The following is a 23369-nucleotide window of genomic DNA, read 5'->3' on the forward strand; positions in this document are numbered from 1 at the left end:
TCAGTATAATCAGCGAATGTATTCTTCAAATGTACTTGGGCAACGAAATTAAAATACATCCTCGAATACAAAAAAACACACACACACACAGCAGGAGGAGGAGGAAGCTAATTTATAAGTTGGTTCAACATTATTATTATTACAACACAAAACAAGTATTCATGAGTACTCATTATTTTATTGACGCAGGCACATAACATAAGAGAGTGTGTGTATGTGTCTGAATTAGTAATCTTCTGGAGCCAAAGGCTGGTGATGTCCGCCAGGAAGGTGGGGAGCAGCTTCGGACTGAATGACACCAAACTCATAAATGATACCAGCCAAAGCTGCACCTATAAATGGGCCAAGCCAATAGATCCAATGGTTCTTCCACCTCCACCCCACCAGTGCCGGCCCAAAAGCTCTTGCTGGGTTCATCGCAGCTCCCTCGAAAGGCCCACCCACAAGCACATTAGCGCCCACTATGAATGCTATTGCAAGCGGTGCTATTGTACCAAGGCTTCCTCTCTTGGGATCTATAGCTGTTGCGTACACTGTGTACACAAGCGCGAATGTCATCACCACCTCCATCAGCAGCGCGTTCAGCCCTCCCACTCCTGCAGCCACCGAGAATCCCACAGGTCTCTGCATAATATATATATATATATATATAATTGATTAATTAATTGAAATAAATAATTGATGCAAGCTAAGTAATTAATGTGTTGGTAAATGAAGATGAGTAATTACCATGCCGTCAGTTGAGAGCCTTAAGAGGAGAGAAGCAACAACAGCGCCGAGGAGCTGAGCAATCCAGTAGTAAATAGCACGGAGGACGGAGACCCTACCACCGACAAGTGCACCGAAAGTGACAGCTGGATTTATGTGTCCGCCGGAGACATTCATGCTGGAAGCCACTGCAGCAAACAGAGAAAATGCATGTGCCAGAGCTATCACCACTAGGCTCGATGCACTTAGTGCCCTGTCCGTGTACATCTTATCTGCATGCATTACAATTTAGTAATAAGGATCGGATGGAATTGAAGAAGATTATTAATCAATAAATAAATAAATTACCGAGAGCGAGAACAGAGCCCTCTCCAGCAAAAACAAAGATGAAGGTGGAAAGGAATTCAGACAAGGTTGCCTTCACCGAGTCAGGATGGGTAGCTTCTTCCGCCCTCCCGAAAGCATACCTGCGAGGCATCTTCCTCCAATCCGATCCGATCCGATCTCTATATATATTAATAATCACAGATCCTCTATTTATTTGGTCACTCACTAGCTAGCTACTGGATGTATGTGGTTGCGCTTTCTTGATTTCGGCCTGGAAATCAAACTTGCTTAATTAGGTGCGATATATATATATATATATACTAGAACAAATATACTAAAACTTCTCTCAATCGATGTATATAATATATGGGTGTGTGTATATGCGGAGAATCGAAGAAGAAGAAGAAAGAAGAAGGTAGATGTATGATGGTGAAAGAGAGGTGATTGAGGTGGTTTAAATTAGGAGGAGAAAAAGGGACACTTGGTAGATGAAATGCATGTATTCCGACACGTACTGCATGCGTTGGCTCATCAGCTAAACACCAATTTTTCACTCTATTATCTAATGTCTATCTCTCTCTCTCTGTATTAGTTTCCGACTTCATTTATCTATATAATATATACGGTGGTTGCTCAATTTTCGTGTAGCTATCCCGTACATGTATCATATATTATTATATATTATATATTATATTTGTATTTCCACATTAATTCTTAGCGTATATAGAAATATTGAATGAATGATATGATGCTTATCTAATTACACCAAAACTCAGATAACAATCCACCGATGTTTGATCAAACAACCAAAACATGTATACTTTTACGTTTTTCTTTCTTTTCAAGTATTTTCTGTTTTTCTTTTCACATAAAAAGTTGGAAAGTGTCAATTGAAAAGTAGTGACTAATAATAATATCCACTAGAATTCTGAAAGCTAAGAGTTTTTGTTCTTGTACACAACATAATTAATCGTATAAACTTAATTAAAAACAAGAATGAATGAATTAAATAATTAAACAATATGTTGTAGTGTAGCCAAGACTTGGGTGATAGTAGGTCTCTTGTGGGGGGAAGAATTGGTGCAATGGAGGCCTATCTCTGTGAGTTTCAACATATCATCTACATAATTATGATCTCCAGTTATCTCCATGTCCAGTATATCTGTCGACCAATCATTGTTCACCGCTGCTCTTACCCAGCCCGACAAATCCCCGCCTCCTCCTCCTCCTCCTGCTGTTGTACTATCACGAGTATTCGAATAATATGGAAGTCTGCCCGTCACTATTTCTAATACGAGTATCCCAAAACAGTAGACATCACCCGCATTGCTCGTCAGCTTCTTCTTCTTCATCATCATCATCCCCTCCCTGCAGTTGCTGTTTATAAACTCTGGTGTTTCTCTTATCCACAGCTTATGCGCAGGCACCACACCCTCCATTCCATAATCCGTCAGCTTAACCCTAATTATACGCTGCTGCTGCTCATTTACGCATTGCTGTTTGATTAGAACATTCGACGAGTTGAGGTTTCCATGACAAACCAAGCACTCATGCAGATACTCCAACCCCTTTGCTATTTCTTTTATTATCCTCACTCTTGTTTTCCAATCCAATGCCACCCGTGCTTCTCCATTTCTATTCTCTGCCATATATTCATTTATTATTTCAACATATACGTACACTAATAATTAATCATCATTTACTAGCAAGATATACTAACTAACTAACCGTGGAGCAGGCTGTACAGACTGCCATCTGCTACGTATTCATATATGATTAGCTTCTCCTCTTTCGAGTGGTAGAATGATATTATCTCCGTCAGGTTTTCGTGCTTGGAGATATTCCCCAGTAGATGCATATGCTGCACAAACTCCTTGTTGCTCATCACTTGTATTTCCTTTATTCTCTTCACCGCCACTACAGAACCACATTCAAGCATTGCTTTGTATGTCCTCCCCAATTCCCCCCTTCCAATTTCTTCAGCAGCCGCACGCAGCAAATCGTCCAAGTCGAACATGGGCTTCTTCTCCAAGAACTCCAATTCCACACTTATCTCTTCTTCATCATCATCATCTGACGACCAATGCGATCCCCTCACTCTCCCGTCTATATTCACCTCCCCTGCATATCATCCGCAACATTAAAAACAAACTCTATCAAACACCATTTACCATACAATCAACCTACTACCTCCTCTCTGAAACTTTTAAGCTACCTGGCAAGTCTCGGCCTTTTTTTGTTTTTCTCCGATAAACTCTTCCGTGGTAACAGAGAAATATAAAGATGGCAGAAAGAGGGACAAGGATGGCTGCTGCTGCAATTAGAGCAATGCTCCATGATTGAAGGGCACCTTGTTCTGTCTTTCTTGATGAAGGAGCAGGCGCTGGAGTAGGAACGTCGTTTGGACAGGGGCTTAACACTAGTCCTGGAATATCTCCATACAAAGCGGAATTGTTAGCATAAGAGCTCATTGGAAATCTCTGGAGCACACCAGTTGCAGGGATGGGTCCTTCAAGTTTGTTGTTGGAGACATTGAAACCAATCAAAGATTGCTGATCCAAGGGTGGAATTTCACCTGAGAGGTCGTTTTCTTGCAGCTCCAAATTGGTTAACTTGGGAAGTTCAATGTAACCAAAAGGTATGTACCCCGAGAAGTGATTTCTCGACATCAAAACAAATTCTAAGTGCATTAGATTTGTGAGATTGGGAAGAGGGCCTTGCAGCAAATTGTTTGCCAAGCTTAGTTTGGTCAAGAATGTCAGGTTCTGCAAGAACATAGATGGGAGGGGACCAGTCAGCTGTACTCCTTCAAGAACCAAATGTACAACATGCCAATCCGAACAGGCAATTCCAGCCCACCTGCTCTGATTGTTGCTGATGCATGGTGGCCCTGTCCAATTTGCTTGCAAGTTCGATGTGGAGTTGACCGTATCTCTCAGTTGTATCAAAGCATTTCGCTCATCTGGAAAAAAATCGTTCATCTCCAAGGCAACAACAACAACAGATATCAACAACAAACAAAAAATGAATAGGGTAATTGCTGCAGCTGACACCCTCATCATGAAACAACTGGCCAGGATTGTAGGGCGTACTTGAGGTTTTCAGGGCATAAGACAAAAATATGTACTTAAATGTTTAATTTATTATTAAAAGATAGCTTTGACGAAATAGGCAAGGTAGGTTTGGCAAATGATTCCAATTTCAACATGTATTACACCAAAGATTTCTCCAACATTTTTTATTACATGTAGGCACACACGTTCGTGTTCCATATGTTATGTATCAAGAATATATAAACAATCAGACATTGGAGAGAGAAATATCCTATAAGAAATGTCTTGCTGTTGACAGCTTAATTACAAAACTTTGGATCAGAACAAACTGCCACTAAATATCAATTTCCAGATAGAATTCCAATTCCACAAGAACAAAAAGTTGTAATCCTTCACAAGAATATCGTACTAATACAGCTTCTTCACCAAGAACAAAAAGTTGTTGAAGTCATATTCACTACCAATTGTAAGGTCAATGCAACAGAGACATAAAAGTATTTCAACTTACTTAATTCCAGCACTCTTGCGTTGTTAGAATTTAGAACATGTGTATCTACACAACGGGCTTGCATAATCTCAACTTTATCAACTACAATTTATACAAATATCAATCTGGCTACAAGGCCTTACAGCCTCAACTTTGTTTCTTCTAATATCCACCAACACCAACTGCAGAAATAGGTCTAAAGGGGAAAAAATGAAAATAGATCTAAAGCAGAAAAAGGAACTATAATTTGTAAGAAAAAGTTTCAGATTCTAATTATGTGATAACGATCTAAGTTCACAGAGTGTTCAGTAGCGAGAGGAGAGATATATAGCATTGCAGCATGAGAAAAATGGAAAGGCAAGACCACACTCCTGTATCAGTCTTCATCATCAGAACTATCATATGCCGCTAGCAAACTTTTAACAGGGTTATCCAGTTTTGTCTCCTCTACCACTTGGCTGGAAGACTGACCTTTTTCCTCGTGATCACTCGATGGTTGATGTTTTTTAGATGGACGTCCACTCAAAATCATAGAGGATGGATCTATATCACAAGCGCTAGAAACAATCTGCTTCTTCGGCTTCACTTCCACCACCCTCTTCAGTAAGTCTTGCTGCCTGAGGACGGAGTATTTTTATTTTGTCAGATAGATAAAATGATAAAGAGATAGATAAATTGATAAAGAGATAGATAATTGATAAAGGGATTAAATTGGGACCTGATCCCACTCTTGGGCTTGGGTTCCACACGTAGTGGCAAGGGAACTGATGTGGGGGAAGCTTCAGCCACAGCTTTGTGATAAGTGGTTAAGGAAAAGCATGGAAAGACATTTTCTCTTTTGGTCCAGGAGTTTAAACCCCAAACAGATGCATTAATCAAAGTGCAAAGTAGAATCAATTATCAGTGCACAAATTCCACATCTCAGTACACAAGACTATTAAGGAGATCGATAATTTATACCATTTAATATTTTAACTTACCTAACATCATCAACATCTTATTTTGAACCACGTGATAAAAGTAAAAATGACGAAGTGAAATAGAAGGATATCTTAAATGCAGCAAATGCTCGTTTCTCCGTACGGCGTAGAAGACGCTCAGCATCTTCTTCAGCTTCCATCTGCTCCTTGAGATAAAGTAAATCATCGCTGTCCAAAGCTGCACATTTACACTTAGCAAAGCACAAAAACCAATGAAATTCCCTCATTCCAAACACATTGAAGATTGAACTGCATATCAAGAAAAGAATGAGAATCTATACCGCCTCGTCCATGAAGGTAGCCACCACGTTCTCCAGCAACCTCTTGCATCTGCACATATCAAACACCCAGTGGAAGAAGCCAATATCCCTGCCAGGGCATGTGATCAGAAACTTGCTAAACTTTAAATTACTGGAAGCAACATGGTTCTAAATGCAGAAAGAAAATAGTGGGCACCCAACCAAGAGTATTAAGGTCAGGTCATCATATAAAGCTCAAACAAGAGTGACACAATTTCAGCTAATAGAAAAAATGAAACAGACATCAGGCTCGGAGTTATCGAAGTGAACTATCGTAATCTTAAAGTCCATCATAGTTCTGTTGTGCAGAGGTACGTAGATTGATGAAGTAATGTTCTAACGGCAAAAAACCGGGAATTCGTAGAAGGAGAAGCAGGATCCCTAACCTTGGCGACCATGCGCTGGAAAGTAATTTCTTCGTCATCGATTCTGTCCTTGCCCTTTCCAAACTTCTTATCTGCATCCCACAAACTTGATCAATTCCTATATTCCTAGATGAAAGAAATCAACGAATTAAGTTGGTTGGCAGAAAGAAAGTACCTTTGGGATCAGTAAGATTGGTATACTCGCGGACTTCCCTTCCGGCCATTGCCCACAGAAATTTGGCTGGAGATTGATTGATTTGCTAGCTAGGGCTTTTCTTTTGTTTTAGTATTGGGGAAACGAAGAAAGGATATATTATTTAATTTATATGGGAATTGGGGAGAGAGAGAGAGGCGAATGTCCAAGGCCCACAAAATAGGCCCAAAAATAACTGTCCAATAAGTGGAAACAGAGAAGAATTGGGTTAATTATAATTTATTAATTAAAAAATTGACTTAAAAACAATAGAGGAAATAATCAAGTATTCCAATCTACTCCCCATTTAAAAAAAAAAAATAATAAAAAAGGGAGGAGCTAGGTAGTACGTACAGCTATTAATTAATAAATAGATATATGTGTAGCAAGTGCCAAGTGAGGAAAGGCAGAAGCAGCAGAAGGGGGTGTAAAGTGGATTTGATACTAATAGAGGACACATTCTGCAATTAATTAATTAATGAGGAAGGAAATGGTTGCAGGGACCAAATTTTGATGTAACTTTTGTTTCCCGGTACGGATTGCAGTTGGAGTTGTAGTAACACACCTCCTTACTTTTTCTGCTCTTCTTTGGACCACCATTTTTATTTTTATTTATTTTTATTTTTATTTATAAGAAGAAGAAATAAAGGTACTGGAAAGAAACAATAAGAGTCTTCGTCGTCCTCGTGTATTATGAAATAATAGTCGTCGTGGTGGTGGTGGTGGTGGTGGTGGTGGGGCGGTCAATTTCTCGAGGCATGCCGTGCAGGTGCAGCAGCCATGAATATATTTAAATTTGATTAATATTGAATGGTAAATTTCATATTATAATTATTTTGTCCACCTGTACAAGTTCGTCTCCAATTGATCCATATATATATCCACATACGTCCATGTCTCTGGTAATTGTGAAATTCACAGTAACACAATTAGTGTTAGGACCAAACCACTTTGATGCTTAAATCAATAAGTAACATAATAAATAATTGTGTATTGCACATTCGGGGTCAAATCCGTAATTTATATATATATATTGTCAATCACCCATAATAATAATAATAATGTATAATAAATATGTAAATGGTAATTTAGGATAAAGATTGGGAATGTAGTAAAATTATTAGGGGGGAAAAAGAAAAGAGGGAGGCGCGTGAGGGAAGGTTGATGAGGAGATAGAAGGAGGGAGTGAGTGAGTGAGCTGGGAGGGAGTACGTATGCAGAGGCAGAGGGAGTGGAGCCCACCACCCATGTGCCCTCCTCCTGTCTCCACCAGCTACTGCCGCTGTTCCTCCTCAATCATTACCTCTCTATTCTCCTCCATTTTCATTTCTTTCTTTCTTTCTTTCTTCTCTCTCGTCTCTAATTCTTCACAATTCAACCAAAACCCTACTGCATACCCAATTCAATTCAATTCAATTCAATTCATCTTATAACAGCCTGCAGGGTCCATCTTATAATTAATTAACTATGTCTGCCTCCGCCACCGACGGACCCATTATCGATCCTTCTCAGAGGCTTCAGCATCCGCCTCACACTAACAACCCCTCCCCCTCCCCCTCCCCCTCCACCCCCTTGTCCGTTAAGAAGCTCCCTGCTAAGGACCGCCATAGCAAGGTCGACGGCCGCGGCCGACGCATACGCATGCCCATTATCTGCGCCGCCAGGGTCTTCCAGCTCACCCGTGAGCTAGGCCACAAGTCCGACGGCCAGACTATTGAGTGGCTTCTCCGCCAGGCTGAGCCCTCTATTATCGCTGCCACCGGCACCGGCACCACCCCCGCCACCTTCTCCACCGTATCCCCCTCTTCCACCCGCAACTCCTCTTCCTCCATCTCCGCCTCTCTTGATCATAAAACTCTCTCACATTCCCTCCTCACCCCCAGCCCCTTCATTCTCGGCAAGCGTCTCCGCTCCGACGAAGACGACCACCACCTCCACCACCACCAACACCAACACCAACACCTCTCCAAGGATGACGCCATCTCCGCCTCAGCTGCCATGGGTTCTGCCCTCGCTGCTGGAGGATTCTGGGCTCTACCTACAAGGTCTGACTTTGGTCAAGTTTGGAGCTTTGCTGCTCCTCCGCATCCTGAAATGGTGGTTGCAGCTGCCGCCGCCGCGTCAAATAATTCGCACCAACAGCAACAGCAACAGCAACATCAATCACATTCGGCTTCTTTGAGATTCTTACAACAACAACAGCAGCAGCAGCCATTCGGAATGGGAGAGGCCTCAGCTGCTAGGGTTGGTAATTACTTGCCCATAGCTCAAGTACAGGGGCATCACCTCAATTTGCTGGCATCACTATCGGGTCCTCCCTCCCAATCCTCCGATCGACGGGAGGGTGACCCCAATTGAACATACACCTACCTTTCAAGAAGTTAGCCTTTTGTGGTTTGTTATGCTGATGCTGTTGTTTGGTCTTGCCCATATGAATTTGTACGTTGAGTCCTCATCCTCATCCTCATCCTCATCGGTTGTGCTGCTGGTTTTTGTTAGTTGGTTGTTTGCTTGGTTGGTTGCTTGCTGTGTCTTTTGAAGAGACAAGACACAGACAGACAACTCCACTCCTGTTATTACCACCTAGTGCTAGTCTACGTAGAAGAACTAAGGAGTTTGCTTTTGTTAATTGCATTTGGTTTTTTATGTGATAAATTCTACATCCAGTGTTTGTATTTAGACCTATGCAGGGTGCTATTTAATTTGTAGCTGTTGTTTGGCTGATTGAATTACTCCAATTCGTGTATGATTGTTAGACAATAAAGGAAATGGTTTCTTGTTGTCAATTTTTGTGCATATTTCCTTGTGGCTCGTTGGTCTTTCTTGTTATATATCTGAACTTGTGTGGAATAATTGGTCTAAAGATTTGACATTTATGCTCAAAATTGAGAGTTTTAAGGCTCCATTGATATCTGGCATCTGTAATGTGAGTGCAAATAATGAAAAATTGAGAGTTTTCTCCTGAAGAGATGAAGAGAATGAGTTTCATGCAGCATAACTTATTCGAATGCGTCTTTTTATTTATGGTTAGTCTTAAATTATAAAGCAGTTATTTGGCCATTTGACGAACTGAGTGTGTGTGAAGTAATAGTTTTATTAACAGGATCTTTGATATGGATGATTAGTTTTGAACCAGACATTGGTATGAGTTTTGAGAGTTGTGCAGGTAACTGTGAGTTTAGTTGCAATGGTAACTGTGAGTTTAGTTGAAGTTTCTTCAGGTATGAGGGAGGTGAGGTCTCTTTGCATTTCTTCTCTTTCTTGGTACTATCAAGTTTGAGTTGTTGATGCTTTCAGTTCATTTTACAGTTAAAAGTTCTTTTCACAAGCTCTGTATGCATTTGATAAATTAATGATTGCATTTGCCTTCAAACATCCAATCATTCAAACATATTTTTTACTTGCAAACTTATTTCCTTAGCCTTGTCCATTTTTCTGCAATTCATTTCAATGTCTAATAGCAATCATCAATTCACAGATGATGATGATTATTTTTTGTATTTGAAAATCAAGTGTAAATCCGACCGAGAACATTACATAGGTTGTCGATAAGTTCACAAATCCTAAATCATCGACATTGTTTTTCAGTTGTATATTTTAGTCAACTGTATTTGAAAGCCATTCACCAATCGAGCTGATGGAAAGAAAGACATCTTGTCCTCCTTGAGCTGCTTCCACCTTTAAACAGAATCAGAAGCATAAGAAGAAGAAGAAGAAGAATTATTTAATGCAAAAATCTCGTCTGAAATGTGTGATGAACTCTACTAGTACGTAATAATAATAATACCTGAATGTGGTAAGGAAGTAATGAAGAAAGAGTGCAATCTGTAGGCGAGCCAACTCCGCCCCCGGACAGAACCTACTCCCTCCCCCAAATGGCGCAAAATATTGACCGCTCCTCCAGTTTCTCTTCTCCTTTATTTATTTATTTATTTTATTTTGTTTCATGCACATACATACACACATCAATCCTCTTTAACTAGTTCGTTCAGTCTACAGAAAGAAAGACAAAAATGAATTAATTGGCTAACCTCGTTTTCTGGTTCCATCCATCTCCAAGGGTTGAAACAAAGAGCATCCTCGTACAAATTTTCACTTAAATGGACGGCTGAGAGAAACGGCACCACAAAGCTTCCTTTAGGAATCACATAATCTGCACAAGAATCAAATTCGATCTTTACTATTGTTGTTGAATATCTTGTCATCATGAATGTGCTATACTTACCTTGATATTGAACTTCTTCTTTGGCTTCTCTCAGCAACCATATTGCAATGCCACCTAGGCGTAGAGCTTCGTCAATTACCTGTTTGAAAAACAGAGTTTGATCAGAGAGAGAATAAGAAAAATGAGAAGAAGAAGAAGACGAGGACGACTTACACATTGAGTGAAAGGCATGGATTTGTAATCTTGCCAAGTAAGCATCTCTCCACTATCACTCCTTAGTTTCTGCTGCTCATCCTGTTTTCGGGGGACAAGACAAATTAAAGTTTAAAGTAGTGATCTAATTAATTGGAAGAATTAATTAATGTTAGTGTTTTCGGCAGAGTAAATACAAAATACCATGAGCTGAGCCATGGCCCTGGGACATTGTGTGAGGAAATAGACAGAAAAAAGCATTGTTTTAGCAGTGGTCTCGTTTCCCGCAAATAGAAGGTTTATCATAAAGTCACCGACAGCCTCATCAGGTAAGCTTTCTTCATCCAGCAGCCTTCCTAATACACCATTACCAATTTCTGGACACGATTTCCCTACCCTATGATTCTCCATTGTCCTCTTTATCTTGCTTATTATACTCTCCCTAGCCTATATTTTATATATAGAAAAACATTGTCAGAACGAATCAATCATGAAGAACAACAGACCAAGCGTTATTATATATCAATCACCTTCATTGCTTTGGAATAAGCAAATCCTGGCAATTTAATGGGAACAGAAAGGCAACCATCCGCAAAATCGGAGAAGGACTGAGCTATCTCATTCACTTCCGATTCGGACGACACTCCAAGTAGTTGATTGGCCATCAAGTTAATTGCTACCTACAATTGTGAAATCAAATGTTAAGAAAAACAAGAAGCATATTTGGATGAAAGAAAGAAACCCCCATTGACCCACCGACCCACCTTCCTACAAACATCTTGGAGAAGAACAACTTGATTGTGATGGAGATTGGTGATGATATGTTTAATAACAAACTGAATATCGTGCAAGAAATGGAACTTGAGCTTGTCGAGGCGCATCATATTTGAGGCGATGGAGTGAAGTTTCCTTTGCTGGTCACCCTGTGCTGTGATCACACCATTTTTACCCACAACATCTCTGAATGATTTTGGATAGCTAGACTGGAATAGTTTCCCTTCGTTTTGCATCACAAATCGGTTGAACGCTGGATCTGCCGATACAACTGCCCATTTACCGAATAGACTGCACGAGAATATCTTGCCAAACCTGCATGTTCACATTCAGAACAACCATATTCAATAATTCATCTCCATATATATATATATCCAAGGAAAGCTTTTATTTATGTGCAAGGATTAAGGACTAATCAATCACTTCACAGGGGAATGAATGATGCAGATCTTGAATGCATATACATCTATACCTTTGAACTTGTTTCTCGACAAAAGCGGGGGGATGTGAACTAGCAACAGCATTGTACCAGCTGATGCTATCACCTATGATGGGCCAACCTCTTCTTCCAGGAGGTAACTTTGAATACGTTGCAGATTTCTTATTTTTAATGCCGAAATATTTTGCCAGAAAGGCAAAAACGAATAACAAGGAGCAGATAATAATATAGGGCCATGCTCTGCTGTCGAGATTTTGTGTCATGTTGAGATATTGAAGAGAACCTGGAGAAGAAGAAGAAGAAGAAGAAGAAGCAATATAGATAGATGGATAGATAGATAGAAAGTAGAGATTTAGATGATTAGCTGAAATTAAAGAATAACAAGAGATCGAGTTGAGTAATTGCCAAAACAGGGTCTAGTTGACTCATTTGGGAAGATCTGTCACACCACGTCTACAATATATAGCAGCGCAAGTTATTCCCGAATATACATATTATTAATTATTGATCATGATGTTCACATACACATCTAATTAATATGACTAATTTTTTTTAGGCTTCCAACTTTGAAAAAAAGATTAATCTGTTAGTTGTGATATAATACCAACTTTTCAGTTAAACCTTTTAGGACTCAATCGTCATAGTTTAATATTCAAACACTTGATATCCTCTTTCCACACCTCCACATTTCTATTTATTTATCCCACCAATGATCGATATATAATGGTTCATAAATATAATATACATACACACACAGATAGCTAGAGACAATTAGACCACCTGATCGATGATCGAGGTCGACAGGGAAGAACACAAGTTTTGCAGACAAGATATATCAGAAAGAATGTTAACTTACTCATATAAATTAACTTACACAGTGTTGATGCGCTTGTGAACATTAATTAATGTGGAACATACATACATACATACATATATATATCTTTGGTTTATATATTTTATATTAGGAACAAATTAATTAAACAGCTAAGTTTTTTGTAATGCTTTTTAAAGTAGTATATAGCTACTTTTTGTAAGAAGAGTAAGAAAAAAGTTAGATGGTGCTCGTCTTGTCTGAGTTGATGATACATAAATATAATTAAGGAGGTTAACAACAAGTTTGACCTAGCTAATATATATTTGTTTTATATATTTGTGTATGTATGCATGTATGGCTTCACTGGCATTATATTCACTTTGACCATCAATTACTTATTAAACCTTGTTTATGCCCAACTTGATACTACACTTGAACCCCACCCCAATGTTTGACATTTCCAATTATCTCTCTCTCTCTCTCTCTCTCTCTCTCTCTCTCTCTCTCTCTCTCTCTCTCTCTCTCACACACACACACACACACACACACACACCCAGAGAGAGAGAGAGACAGAGAGAAAGTCAGAAACACCCCCAATGCATGTCTGTTATTTCTCTTCTGTATAGGGATGATGAATGTTGAGACTCATGCAGCTTTGATCAGTAGTGAGATGGAGCATATATGGTTTTAGCTAGCTAAGGTAAAAGAATATTTAGTAGATTATTAATCAAATTAAAGATGGCACGTGGCACCCATATATGTGATGTCACCCAGGTAACATGCACATTATAATATACTAATCATCATCCTAGCCTTAGACAGAGAAAGGTTATAATGAAAAGCAAGTAAAAAAGTTCATAGAGCCACAAAAAAACGTTGAACAACGACTTGTACAAACAAATATTCATTATATATATATATATATATATATATATATATATATATATATATATATATTAATTGCGTACGTTGAAGATGGAATTAAGGCCACAGATTGTGCCGCGCGCAACTCATTATCAATTCTTGACCAATATATATAATCATAAATCACTACTACCTCGATATCAGTTTTTGTCGTGCTTTTCTTCCTTATATATAATCTACTCCATATATAATAATTAACTATAGTCTATTGGTGCTTCTTTAATTTGCGTTTTGACCTCTACATATTTCAATTACGTACCAATTCATTTCATCTCATCAACTAAACTTATCTACTGTCTGCATTAACATCGGTGTAATAAAGTAGAAATTTGGTAATTAAATATCTTACACAAGTCCTTCTTACAATCAAGTCTAACTTCTTCAGCACTAATGTATCAGATCTCTAGACGTACAAACTATCTGATCAAGATGTGTATATAGTACTTACAACAAACTTTAAAAAAAATATACAGCTAACTCAAATCGAAGAAATTATTGTTCTTGTCTTCAAATGCTCTTGCTTTTCTCTTCTAAAATTTGTAGAAAAAAACAGGCAATGTGAACTGATATTTATAGGCTTCAGAATTCGTTCACTATCTGCACACACCTTAAGCTAGAATATATGAGAGAGGTTTTCCTTATTAGGAACCTAGAATAAGTGTAAGTGGTGCATGAATGGATTTATTTGCGAAAAAAGAACAAAGAGGGAACCTAGAATAATAAACTCTTGTTGTAGGGGCTTTTAAATAAAATAGCATAATATAATACTCCCTCTATTCCATAATATATGTATCTTTTGAGAATTTTTTTTCTTTCATATTATCTGTCACTTTACAATTTCAATGCTGCATTAATTGCTTATTTTTCAATTTTACCCTTATTAACTCTATAGCACTCTTCATGCATTAATTAACAAATAAGGGTATTTTGGTCCATCAATATCTATTTTCCTAAAATTAAGATATATCACTTATTTAGAATAGAAACGGAGGGAGTAGTAAGCAAGGAAAAAACTGTGTTTTTGGGAGGGGTCCATGTTTTTTCTTGAAAAAGAAAGATAGAGAAACAAATATTTCCGTTAAAAGCGATTTGTACCACAGCTAGAAAAGAAATTAGTGGAGTTGGGTGATATCGGAAGAGAAGACCACCATTTTCCATTTTCATCAAGCACCCCCAGCTATGGCTTCACTATTGCTTCCATTTGTAACATTTCCCCAGGCTCCCGTAAGTTTTGTTTATGCTAATTAAATATCTGCAATTTGTTATTTAATGCTGATTTCTCTGTTTGAATCGATCTGCTGTTGCAGTGTAGCTGGAAGTCTTCTGTGGGAGGGAAACGGCTCAGCACATTCTCGTCTGATTATTCGTTTACCAATGATTCTACTTCAAAGCTTGGCTTGTTCCAAGTTAGGGCTTTTTTCCCCAATTCTGCCCAAGAACCCATTCTCAAGGAAGCGCTCAAGGTATGTATACAAAATCTATTTCTTGTTTGTGCTAGTTATCTCAACTATTATTGCGATTCCATGATTCGTTTCCTGCTTTTCTATTTTGATCTAGTTAAATTCAAGCAGATTCATATCCCTTTTCTATTTAGAACTCCATAACTAATCCACGGTAGCATTTTGAACTTGAGGGCTACGGCAAATATGATGATAAACAAAGCTTCAGATATGTATGTGTATTCGATCTCCCAATTAATATGTCCAATTATAATCTGTGTATCCATGATTGTAGTCTGAAATTATTATAAATGGGACATGAGCGAATAAGAAAGAATTAGTCTCGTATTCTTTTACGATTCCTCATGGAAAGCTTGTTCACTCTGAAACTTGCACCACCCTTAGTCAACCGCACATCCACAATGTAGATACATATATTGATTTTTTTAGTTGAGGAAATAAATGGGGTTTGAAACGTAGTATCAGTTCTCAAGTTATTCTCGAGCGACCTGTGTATCACTGTTTTAGATTTTTACTTGAAAGAGTGGAGAAATTCCGCCCACCTGCTGGGGACATATGCAAGAGTTTATGTGATATGTGAGTCGTTATCATGTACATACTCACAATCTAATTGTGAATGGTTCGATGAGTCTTTAGATTGGTATATGATGATAGTAGCATGTTCATTTCCAACGATCTGTAAACCTGCTAGGTAAATGAGTGATCTTTGTGACTTTCGGGGATATCATTTTATAGAACTCAGAACCTATCGGCTGCAGCACATTGTATTTCCATTCTTTATCTCATTGGATTGGTTCAGAATTGGTCTCGTGTAACTAAAAGGTTTCGAATATAGAGTAATTGCGAGAAAAAACCAGCTTAGAGAAGAAGCAAATTGTTTATTAGAAAGAGTATTGAGTTGTATATAAGTTGAATAGGTACCTACCATAATGTGAAGTTCTTGTGTAGAGTTTGCAATAGATTTGGGAATGCATGGATTTAGTATGATGATGATGATGATGATGATGCGTTGGGTTATATATATATGAATAGGAGCCGGTAGCATTTGTGGGAGGGATATTTGCAGGGCTTCTAAGGCTGGACTTAAACGAAGAGCCGTTGAAGGAATGGGTTGGGAGAACTGTTGAAGCATCTGGCATCTCCTCTCCAACTGCAACCAAAAATGGTGTTGAGGAGGAAGATGATCAAACGCCACTGCAGATTGAGATAGAGTGACCATATTATTATTTATCAAATTATTAATTAATTACTATTATTATATATACGTGTGATGTGGTCTCTTACACATGTGATGGAATAATATTATTGTGATTTGTGAATTCCAATGTTTGTATAATAATACAGGGGATATGTTGTTTAATGAAATGATAAAATAGTATAGTAGAAAACCAGAAAACGTGAATGCATTTAATTGGTGGGGGCTGAATAGTGAAGAGAGAGGGGATACAAATACAATACACAATTATACAAGGCTTATTTAGGTGCACATGGGCATGCCGCGTTGCTATTGGGCGGTTGGTTGGGGTTCCTAACACCCCACCTCCATTTACGCCTATTTACTATCTTTACTACTTTTTCTTTTCCTATTTTTTCTTTTATAATGTTTTATACTAGTAGTCATATTATTGGGAAAATAAAATCATTCTTAATTAATTCAACCAAATATATATATTTTTATTATTTGTGAGGGCGGATTTACCCACCCAATCCTAATTTGTTAAAGAGAAAAAGAAAAAGAAAAAGAAAAGGAATAATAATAATAATATCCGTGAGCGAGCGTGAGAAAGAGAAAGAAGAGAGAATGGAATGGATGATGTTAATCTGAGTTACTGACACTGACTGACCTCAATCCAGACCAACCCCAGCTGTAAACATTACATAATAATACACTTTCCAAGAATTAGTTTTGTTTAACACACGTCACTACATCAGCTAATTAATCATACTTTTAGACCAACTAACTCACTACTTAGTTTTAAGGTTTCATTACTTACTATAAATTCCAAGAATGTCTTTTCAGGTTAACACACTACTGCTGCTGATACTTGCACCACCACCACCACCACCACCACCATTGCTTCTTCTTCTTCTTCCGGTGTGATGTTTGTGCCACACGCTCTGTTAGTTTTGATCCTGGTTCCACTGTTGTCTGCCTCTGCTGCTTACAATGTCACCTATGACACCCGCTCCCTTATCATCGACGGCCACCGCAAGCTTCTCATCTCCGCCGCCATTCACTACCCTCGCAGCGTCCCCGCCGTCAGTCCCTCCCTCCCTCCCCTCCCCCTCTCTCTCTCTTTATATACACTGTTTCATTCTTCTTCTTCTTCTTCTTACTATGATTACAATGCTTAATTACTGATGAAACTTGAAAGTTGTAATAATAAAAATAATAATAATAGATGTGGCCGGGGCTAGTGCAATTAGCAAAGGAAGGAGGTGTTGATGCCATTGAAACATATGTCTTCTGGAATGGTCATGAGCTCTCCCCCGACATTGTCCGTCTTCTCCATCTCTGCTTTCACATTTACTACTAATTTCTGTTTTTTTAAACAATTAATTAGTATCAACTTGTTTATTTCTAATCTTTGCTTCAGTACTACTTTGGAGGAAGGTATGATCTTGTCAAGTTTTGCAAGATTGTTCAGCAGGCTGGCATGTATCTTATTCTTCGAATCGGCCCTTTTGTCGCTGCCGAATGGAACTTTGGGTACACTCCTTTCTTTTTTGTTCAACTTTCTCATATATAACAGATGACACGACTATATGTTTGGCGATTCTGTTGCGAAAATATCTGATCTTGATAGCTTTATCTGTTACATTACAACTCAATTATCTATCTATATATGCAGTGGAGTACCTGTTTGGTTGCACTATGTGCCGGGAACTGTCTTTCGAACTGACAATGAACCTTTCAAGGTATTAATGCCATTCGTTCTACATTTCTCTTAGCTTTAAAATCAACATATTATGCAAACACATGACCTGTTTGGAATTACAGTATCATATGAAGAAGTTCACTACATTCATTGTGAACATGATGAAGAAAGAGAGGCTTTTTGCTTCACAGGGTGGTCCAATAATCTTGGCTCAGGCAAGTTTTATTTCACTCTCTAAATTTGTGCTTCACATGGCATACTATGTTGTTTCAGATGATTTATCAAGATTCTGTAATCTCAGTTACTACCTACAGAACCAGATCTAAGCATGAAATAACTGTTGTGTTTCCTTAAAGTATTACCATCCTGACTTGTTGGTTTGTTGAAGTGCAGGTGGAAAATGAATATGGATTCTATGAATCTGCTTATGGTGAAGGAGGAAAAAGGTATGCTCAGTGGGCGGCTGACATGGCTGTTTCTCAAAACACAGGTGTACCTTGGATTATGTGCCAGCAGTTTGATCCACCTGCTACTGTGGTAAATATTACTTCTCCTCCAGATTTTGTGCATTTAAATGGCATATCATTGTCTAATATCTAATGTCTGATGCTGTTTTCTTTATTCTAGATTGACACATGTAATTCCTTTTACTGCGACCACTTCAAACCAATCTCTCCAAATAAGCCTAAATTTTGGACTGAAAACTGGCCTGGATGGTATGTCACATCTCACTGTGATTTATGAATTGATTTTCATCTCGACATTTTTCATAATGTGTATTTGCAATCAGGTTTAAAACATTTGGAGCAAGTGATCCTCACAGGCCTCCTGAAGATGTTGCCTTTTCAGTCGCACGTTTTTTCCAGAAAGGTGGAAGCCTACAAAACTATTACATGGTATGTTTTTATTTTTTAACTTCTTTTCCTCAAAGTGTTTGCTTTATTTGAATCTTGTTTTCCTTTTTAGTATCATGGTGGAACAAATTTTGGGCGCACTTCAGGTGGACCATTCATTACCACGAGTTATGACTATGATGCACCAATTGATGAATATGGCAAGTCTTGAAAACTGCATTTCAAACATAAGTCCGTTTAGTGTCTAATTGTCTTAAAATGTATTTCTAATATATCTGATATGGTGCTTCCAGGATTGGCTAGATGTCCAAAGTGGGGGCATCTTAAAGATCTTCATAGATCTATAAAGTTATGCGAGCGTGCATTACTTAACGGACAACCCACCTTTCTCTCATTGGGTCCCTCACAAGAGGTAGTTGATTTGAAGTGTAAATTTTTTGTTTGATTTTGTTGCCTCCCAACATGTGTTTCGATTGAAGAATTGCGTATAATAATGCTTGTTTGCTAGGTACTTCCCACCTCAATGAGAAATAATCTTGAAGATATGGTTACTCAATTGATTATCTAGAATAAACCCCAACGTGTAATTAATAATCCTGTTTTAAATAGAAGTCATTATCAACGTTTTGAATGAATCATACACTTAAGGCTGGCCTTTGCCCAAGTTTGCAGTATATTAATGTTGTCTCAACTCAGTTCTTTCATCATTTTGTAGGCTGATGTCTATGAAGAATCATCAGGAGCTTGTGTTGCCTTTATTTCTAACATGGATGATATAAATGGCAAAACGGTAGTTTTTCGAAATACATCATTTTACCTGCCAGCATGGTCTGTTAGCATTCTACCGGACTGTAAAAATGTAGTTTTCAACACAGCAAAGGTAAATTATTAATCTTTTGACTTGAATGTATTACAGTTTCTTCCATCATGTAAATTCTATAATACCTTATTATTTGAATAGGTTGGTGCTCAGACATCTACGGTTGAGATGATACCAACAGAGTTGCTGGCATCAACTGCATCAGCAAATAAAGGCTTGAAAGGTGTTCAATGGCAGGTGTTTAAGGAGAGAGCTGGAATTTGGGATACTGCAGATTTTACTAAAAATGGCTTGGTCGATCACATTAACACTACAAAAGATACTACAGACTACCTCTGGTATACAACAAGGTTAGTTACATACTTTTGTTACTCAACAGGCATTTTATCTGGTGTTGCTTGGATCTTTATTTTCTAACATTTTGCCTTTTGTTTGGTGAAAATAAATGCTTTCGTGATGTTCAATTTGTTACTCTTAATGACTCATAACCGTAAATTATAGGTGCTGTATAAGAAGCTAATGTAAGAACTTGAGTCTATGTATGGAAGACAGCTCCGCTCCCTTTTGGTGCTTTATTGAAAACTCTACTGTTTTTTTTTTTTTTGGGTGTCAAACGTGAGTTTCTGGGGTTTGCTAGTTATTCTTGCAACTATACTTTCCAAATGACATTTCTTCAACTTGTTGAGACATGGGTTGATACTCCTAAGTTACAAACAAATTGAACTGTATGGAATCAAAAAGATTTTATAAATGTTAGAGGCAACAAGACAAAATCCAATCTTGATATAAAGTTCTGCATGGGATTTAAGGCTGTCTTTACATAATCATATTTTCATCAACAAAAATTGACCGAAAAGTTAAAACCAGTCCAATTCTTAGAGTTGAACTGGACAGTCACTACTGGCAAATTACTGGAGACCTCCATCGAAACAATATGATTTGCTATTCATGTAAATTTGGGTGGCATTTAAAGGCAAACACTCAGAGATAGTTTTTGATGACAGCTTACTTGTTCATGGAACTGAAGAGTTCTTGACAAGCGGCAAAAGTCCAATGCTTATAGTTGAATCGAAAGGCCATGCTATGCATGTTTTCATCAATCAGAAGCTTCAAGGTTATTTTTCGTTGTCTTGTTTACTTTAACCCGAACTTTTGAATACTATTCTATGATAATGTCTGAAGCGTCCAGCTTATGTTTCTGTCAGTTAGTGCGTCTGGTAATGGCACGGTGCCATCCTTCAAATTTACAAGTCCCATATCTCTCAAGGCTGGGAAGAATGAAATTGCTCTGTTGAGCATGACTGTCGGCCTGCAGGTATTTTGTCTTTTTTTTTTTTCTCATTTTTTTGGTTTCGTATGTTCTCCAACGTCTCGACATTTACTCGATATGCTTGGTATTTAGATGATCGCATGGCAATATTTCACACATAGGGCATTAGTATGAGGACTAGTTTCTTGTCGCAATCCTAATTAGTTGACATTTTAAATGGAAACAGTTTTAATATCAGAGAATTGGGCAATTAATGTTGTGCTTGCATGCGTGAAGTGGCAACAGCAATACATGTACGATGATAGAGCAGTAGAATAATCGTGATGCAACTTCCCATTTATGCACCTTATAAATGTTATGTGCCTCATTTTCTCAAGTTGCCTCTTAGAACCTTTTTTTTTTCTTCTGCTTTATAAAAATGTAGAATGCAGGGGCATTTTATGAGTGGGTTGGAGCTGGTCCTACCAGTGTTAGAATTGTGGGGATGAGGAATGGCACAATGGACCTATCCACTAATACGTGGAGATACAAGGTATTTTTTTTTTTCTCAAAACAAATGATGAAATTCTTGTTCACTTATATATATTATTTTCAGATTGGATTGCAAGGGGAACATTTAAGGATATATGATAAAGATGATTTAAATTCTGCAAACTGGGTTTCAACTTCTTCTACACCACCTAAACAACAGCCCCTCACATGGTACAAGGTAAGAAACTTGTGATCGATCATGTCTCTTGCTTCTGACATGATTTATATATTCTTACACATGCATGCATGCAGGCTTTGGTGGATCCTCCACCTGGGAAAGAGCCTGTTGGACTTGACATGATTCACATGGGGAAAGGGCTTGCTTGGTTAAACGGAAACGAAATTGGAAGATACTGGCCTATCAAAGCCTCCATTAACGAAAAGTGTGTTCAGAAATGCGACTACAGAGGCAAATTTATGCCTAACAAATGTAATACAGGCTGCGGCGAACCAACACAAAGATGGTAAAATCAAGATCATGAGCTTGCATGCATATAACAATATGATGTTGTTGGTTGGTATAATGTAATGTTGTTTGATTAGGTACCACGTACCACGATCTTGGTTCAAGCCATCAGGAAATACATTGGTGATCTTTGAAGAAAAAGGCGGTGACCCCACTCAAATTCGCTTCTCAAAACGGAAAGTATCAAGTGTTTGCGCACACATCTCTCAAGACCACCCTTTATCTGAAGATATGATTGAATCGTTGCAAAAAGGAGAAACCGGATATCCTTACAAAAAGAAAGCAAGTGTTAGTTTGAACTTGAAATGCCCCGTCAGCACCCAAATATCGGATGTCAAATTTGCCAGTTTCGGAGATCCTGTAGGGAATTGCGGAGCGTATGCAGTGGGGGAGTGCCATGATCCTAATTCAGTTTCGATGGTCCAAAAGGTAATTCAGACGAAAGGACTTTGTCATTATATTTTTGTAATTGATGCCTATTAATTTAATTACTTGTGTGTTGTGTTGTGTTGGTTTGCAGGCTTGCCTAAACCGAAATGAGTGCCAAGTTGAACTGAGCGGAGATAATTTCGACATTGAGTTATGTCCGAATTTGGTGAAGAAACTTGCTGTTGAGGCAGTGTGTAGCTGAGAGTATAAATATATATCTTCTGCAGAAAAAATAAAACATTATTCTCTACCTTGTTTTTGTAATCTGCGAGACGGACCAACTACTACTGTTACTGTATCAATTAACAGATTAAAATTTTGTTTTATATTTGAGAATTATATTATTCAACTGCATAGATTGATTGAGCTCAACAAATGTATAATGTTTTTTTTTCAAATCAAAGCTTTCTAAAATATTTCTCAACTCCGCTGCCAAAAATATATATTTTTAATTCCATCTACAATTTGACCAAAATAGCAAGAATCTTTTGAAAATAGTTGAAAATTAACATTGGACTTTGATTAATAAAATTAGTATCTCATTGCTAATGAAAATACATGCAAGACTTTTAGAAAAATGTTCCCAAAAATATTTTGATACTTGATGGTACAAGATCTATACTTTCCTCCCAAACTCTACTCCTCTGATCAATGGAAAAGCAAAAGCCAACCGAACGTCGATCTTTTGCCCGAGAAGATGAGTTCGTTGATGCAACAGTCGCGTTGTATGGACTTTTGGCTTACTGAATGAGCTCTTGGCCCACTTCAATCCTTGTGATCTATTAATCTGAATATGGGAAGTTGGGTCCATTGGTTGGGAACTAAACCCATCAATACTCAAGTGAAATTTTGAATAAAATGGACCACTATATGGAGTAACAAATGCAACACATCAAAATGCACAAGTATTTTAAGTAGATAAATTTTGAATAAAAATTAT

At 38.0% G+C, this 23369-nt stretch overlaps 7 protein-coding genes across 12 annotated transcripts; 3 read left to right on the forward strand and 4 right to left on the reverse strand.

Moving 5' to 3' along the window:
- LOC105974965 (aquaporin TIP3-1) lies at positions 1 to 1466 on the reverse strand. Its single transcript, XM_013000128.2, has 3 exons — positions 1057 to 1466; positions 730 to 980; positions 1 to 624 (listed from the first exon to the last, which is right to left on the reverse strand). The coding sequence occupies exons 1-3, from the start codon at positions 1184 to 1186 to the stop codon at positions 226 to 228; spliced, it is 780 nt and encodes a 259-aa protein (XP_012855582.2). The 5' UTR covers positions 1187 to 1466; the 3' UTR covers positions 1 to 225.
- A 459-nt stretch (positions 1467 to 1925) lies between these two features.
- On the reverse strand, positions 1926 to 4492 carry LOC105975041 (probably inactive receptor-like protein kinase At5g41680). 4 transcript variants are annotated; one of them, XM_088823279.1, is made up of 5 exons: positions 3895 to 4052; positions 3611 to 3800; positions 3251 to 3460; positions 2764 to 3156; positions 1926 to 2677 (listed from the first exon to the last, which is right to left on the reverse strand). In XM_088823279.1, the coding sequence occupies exons 1-5, from the start codon at positions 3916 to 3918 to the stop codon at positions 2049 to 2051; spliced, it is 1446 nt and encodes a 481-aa protein (XP_088679405.1). In that variant the 5' UTR covers positions 3919 to 4052; the 3' UTR covers positions 1926 to 2048. The 4 variants fall into 4 exon arrangements, with proteins under 4 accessions (XP_088679405.1, XP_088679404.1, XP_088679403.1 ...); XM_088823278.1 differs by having other exon boundaries at positions 3251 to 3800; positions 3895 to 4492; XM_088823277.1 differs by having other exon boundaries at positions 3611 to 4239.
- Positions 4493 to 4642: 150 nt separating this feature from the next.
- Positions 4643 to 6557, reverse strand: LOC105975042 (ankyrin repeat protein). 3 transcript variants are annotated; one of them, XM_013000209.2, is made up of 6 exons: positions 6395 to 6557; positions 6241 to 6311; positions 5837 to 5885; positions 5627 to 5733; positions 5294 to 5370; positions 4643 to 5192 (listed from the first exon to the last, which is right to left on the reverse strand). In XM_013000209.2, the coding sequence occupies exons 1-6, from the start codon at positions 6441 to 6443 to the stop codon at positions 4952 to 4954; spliced, it is 594 nt and encodes a 197-aa protein (XP_012855663.1). In that variant the 5' UTR covers positions 6444 to 6557; the 3' UTR covers positions 4643 to 4951. The 3 variants fall into 3 exon arrangements, with proteins under 3 accessions (XP_012855663.1, XP_088679408.1, XP_088679407.1); XM_088823282.1 differs by having other exon boundaries at positions 5294 to 5369; positions 5626 to 5746; positions 6395 to 6538; XM_088823281.1 differs by having other exon boundaries at positions 5294 to 5369; positions 5626 to 5746; positions 5837 to 5924; positions 6395 to 6538.
- Positions 6558 to 7517: 960 nt separating this feature from the next.
- Positions 7518 to 9198, forward strand: LOC105975097 (transcription factor TCP7). Its single transcript, XM_013000271.2, has one exon. It carries the CDS (start codon positions 7880 to 7882, stop codon positions 8768 to 8770), a length of 891 nt encoding a protein of 296 aa, XP_012855725.2. The 5' UTR covers positions 7518 to 7879; the 3' UTR covers positions 8771 to 9198.
- Positions 9199 to 9752: 554 nt separating this feature from the next.
- LOC105975126 (Cytochrome P450 superfamily protein) lies at positions 9753 to 13043 on the reverse strand. The gene is made up of 10 exons (XM_088823287.1): positions 12763 to 13043; positions 12016 to 12265; positions 11534 to 11858; positions 11300 to 11449; positions 10974 to 11216; positions 10791 to 10871; positions 10638 to 10716; positions 10444 to 10565; positions 10200 to 10327; positions 9753 to 10090 (listed from the first exon to the last, which is right to left on the reverse strand). The coding sequence occupies exons 2-10, from the start codon at positions 12243 to 12245 to the stop codon at positions 9997 to 9999; spliced, it is 1452 nt and encodes a 483-aa protein (XP_088679413.1). The 5' UTR covers positions 12246 to 12265; positions 12763 to 13043; the 3' UTR covers positions 9753 to 9996.
- A 1692-nt stretch (positions 13044 to 14735) lies between these two features.
- LOC105974995 (UPF0426 protein At1g28150, chloroplastic) lies at positions 14736 to 16545 on the forward strand. The gene is made up of 3 exons (XM_013000158.2): positions 14736 to 14944; positions 15028 to 15183; positions 16213 to 16545. The coding sequence occupies exons 1-3, from the start codon at positions 14900 to 14902 to the stop codon at positions 16393 to 16395; spliced, it is 384 nt and encodes a 127-aa protein (XP_012855612.2). The 5' UTR covers positions 14736 to 14899; the 3' UTR covers positions 16396 to 16545.
- Positions 16546 to 16787: 242 nt separating this feature from the next.
- On the forward strand, positions 16788 to 22785 carry BGAL10 (beta-galactosidase 10). Its single transcript, XM_013000157.2, has 19 exons — positions 16788 to 17439; positions 17583 to 17678; positions 17778 to 17890; positions 18033 to 18099; positions 18182 to 18274; positions 18453 to 18596; positions 18687 to 18775; positions 18850 to 18955; positions 19026 to 19113; positions 19207 to 19325; positions 19629 to 19793; positions 19875 to 20083; positions 20738 to 20847; positions 20939 to 21048; positions 21428 to 21535; positions 21599 to 21712; positions 21787 to 21998; positions 22078 to 22429; positions 22521 to 22785. Exons 1-19 carry the CDS (start codon positions 17281 to 17283, stop codon positions 22629 to 22631), a joined length of 2565 nt encoding a protein of 854 aa, XP_012855611.2. The 5' UTR covers positions 16788 to 17280; the 3' UTR covers positions 22632 to 22785.
- The last annotated feature ends 584 nt before the right edge of the window (positions 22786 to 23369 follow it).

This window comes from Erythranthe guttata, chromosome 9 (assembly GCF_056151865.1).
Source record: "Erythranthe guttata isolate IM_541 chromosome 9, IM_541, whole genome shotgun sequence".
Classification (NCBI taxonomy): Eukaryota; Viridiplantae; Streptophyta; class Magnoliopsida; order Lamiales; family Phrymaceae; genus Erythranthe; species Erythranthe guttata.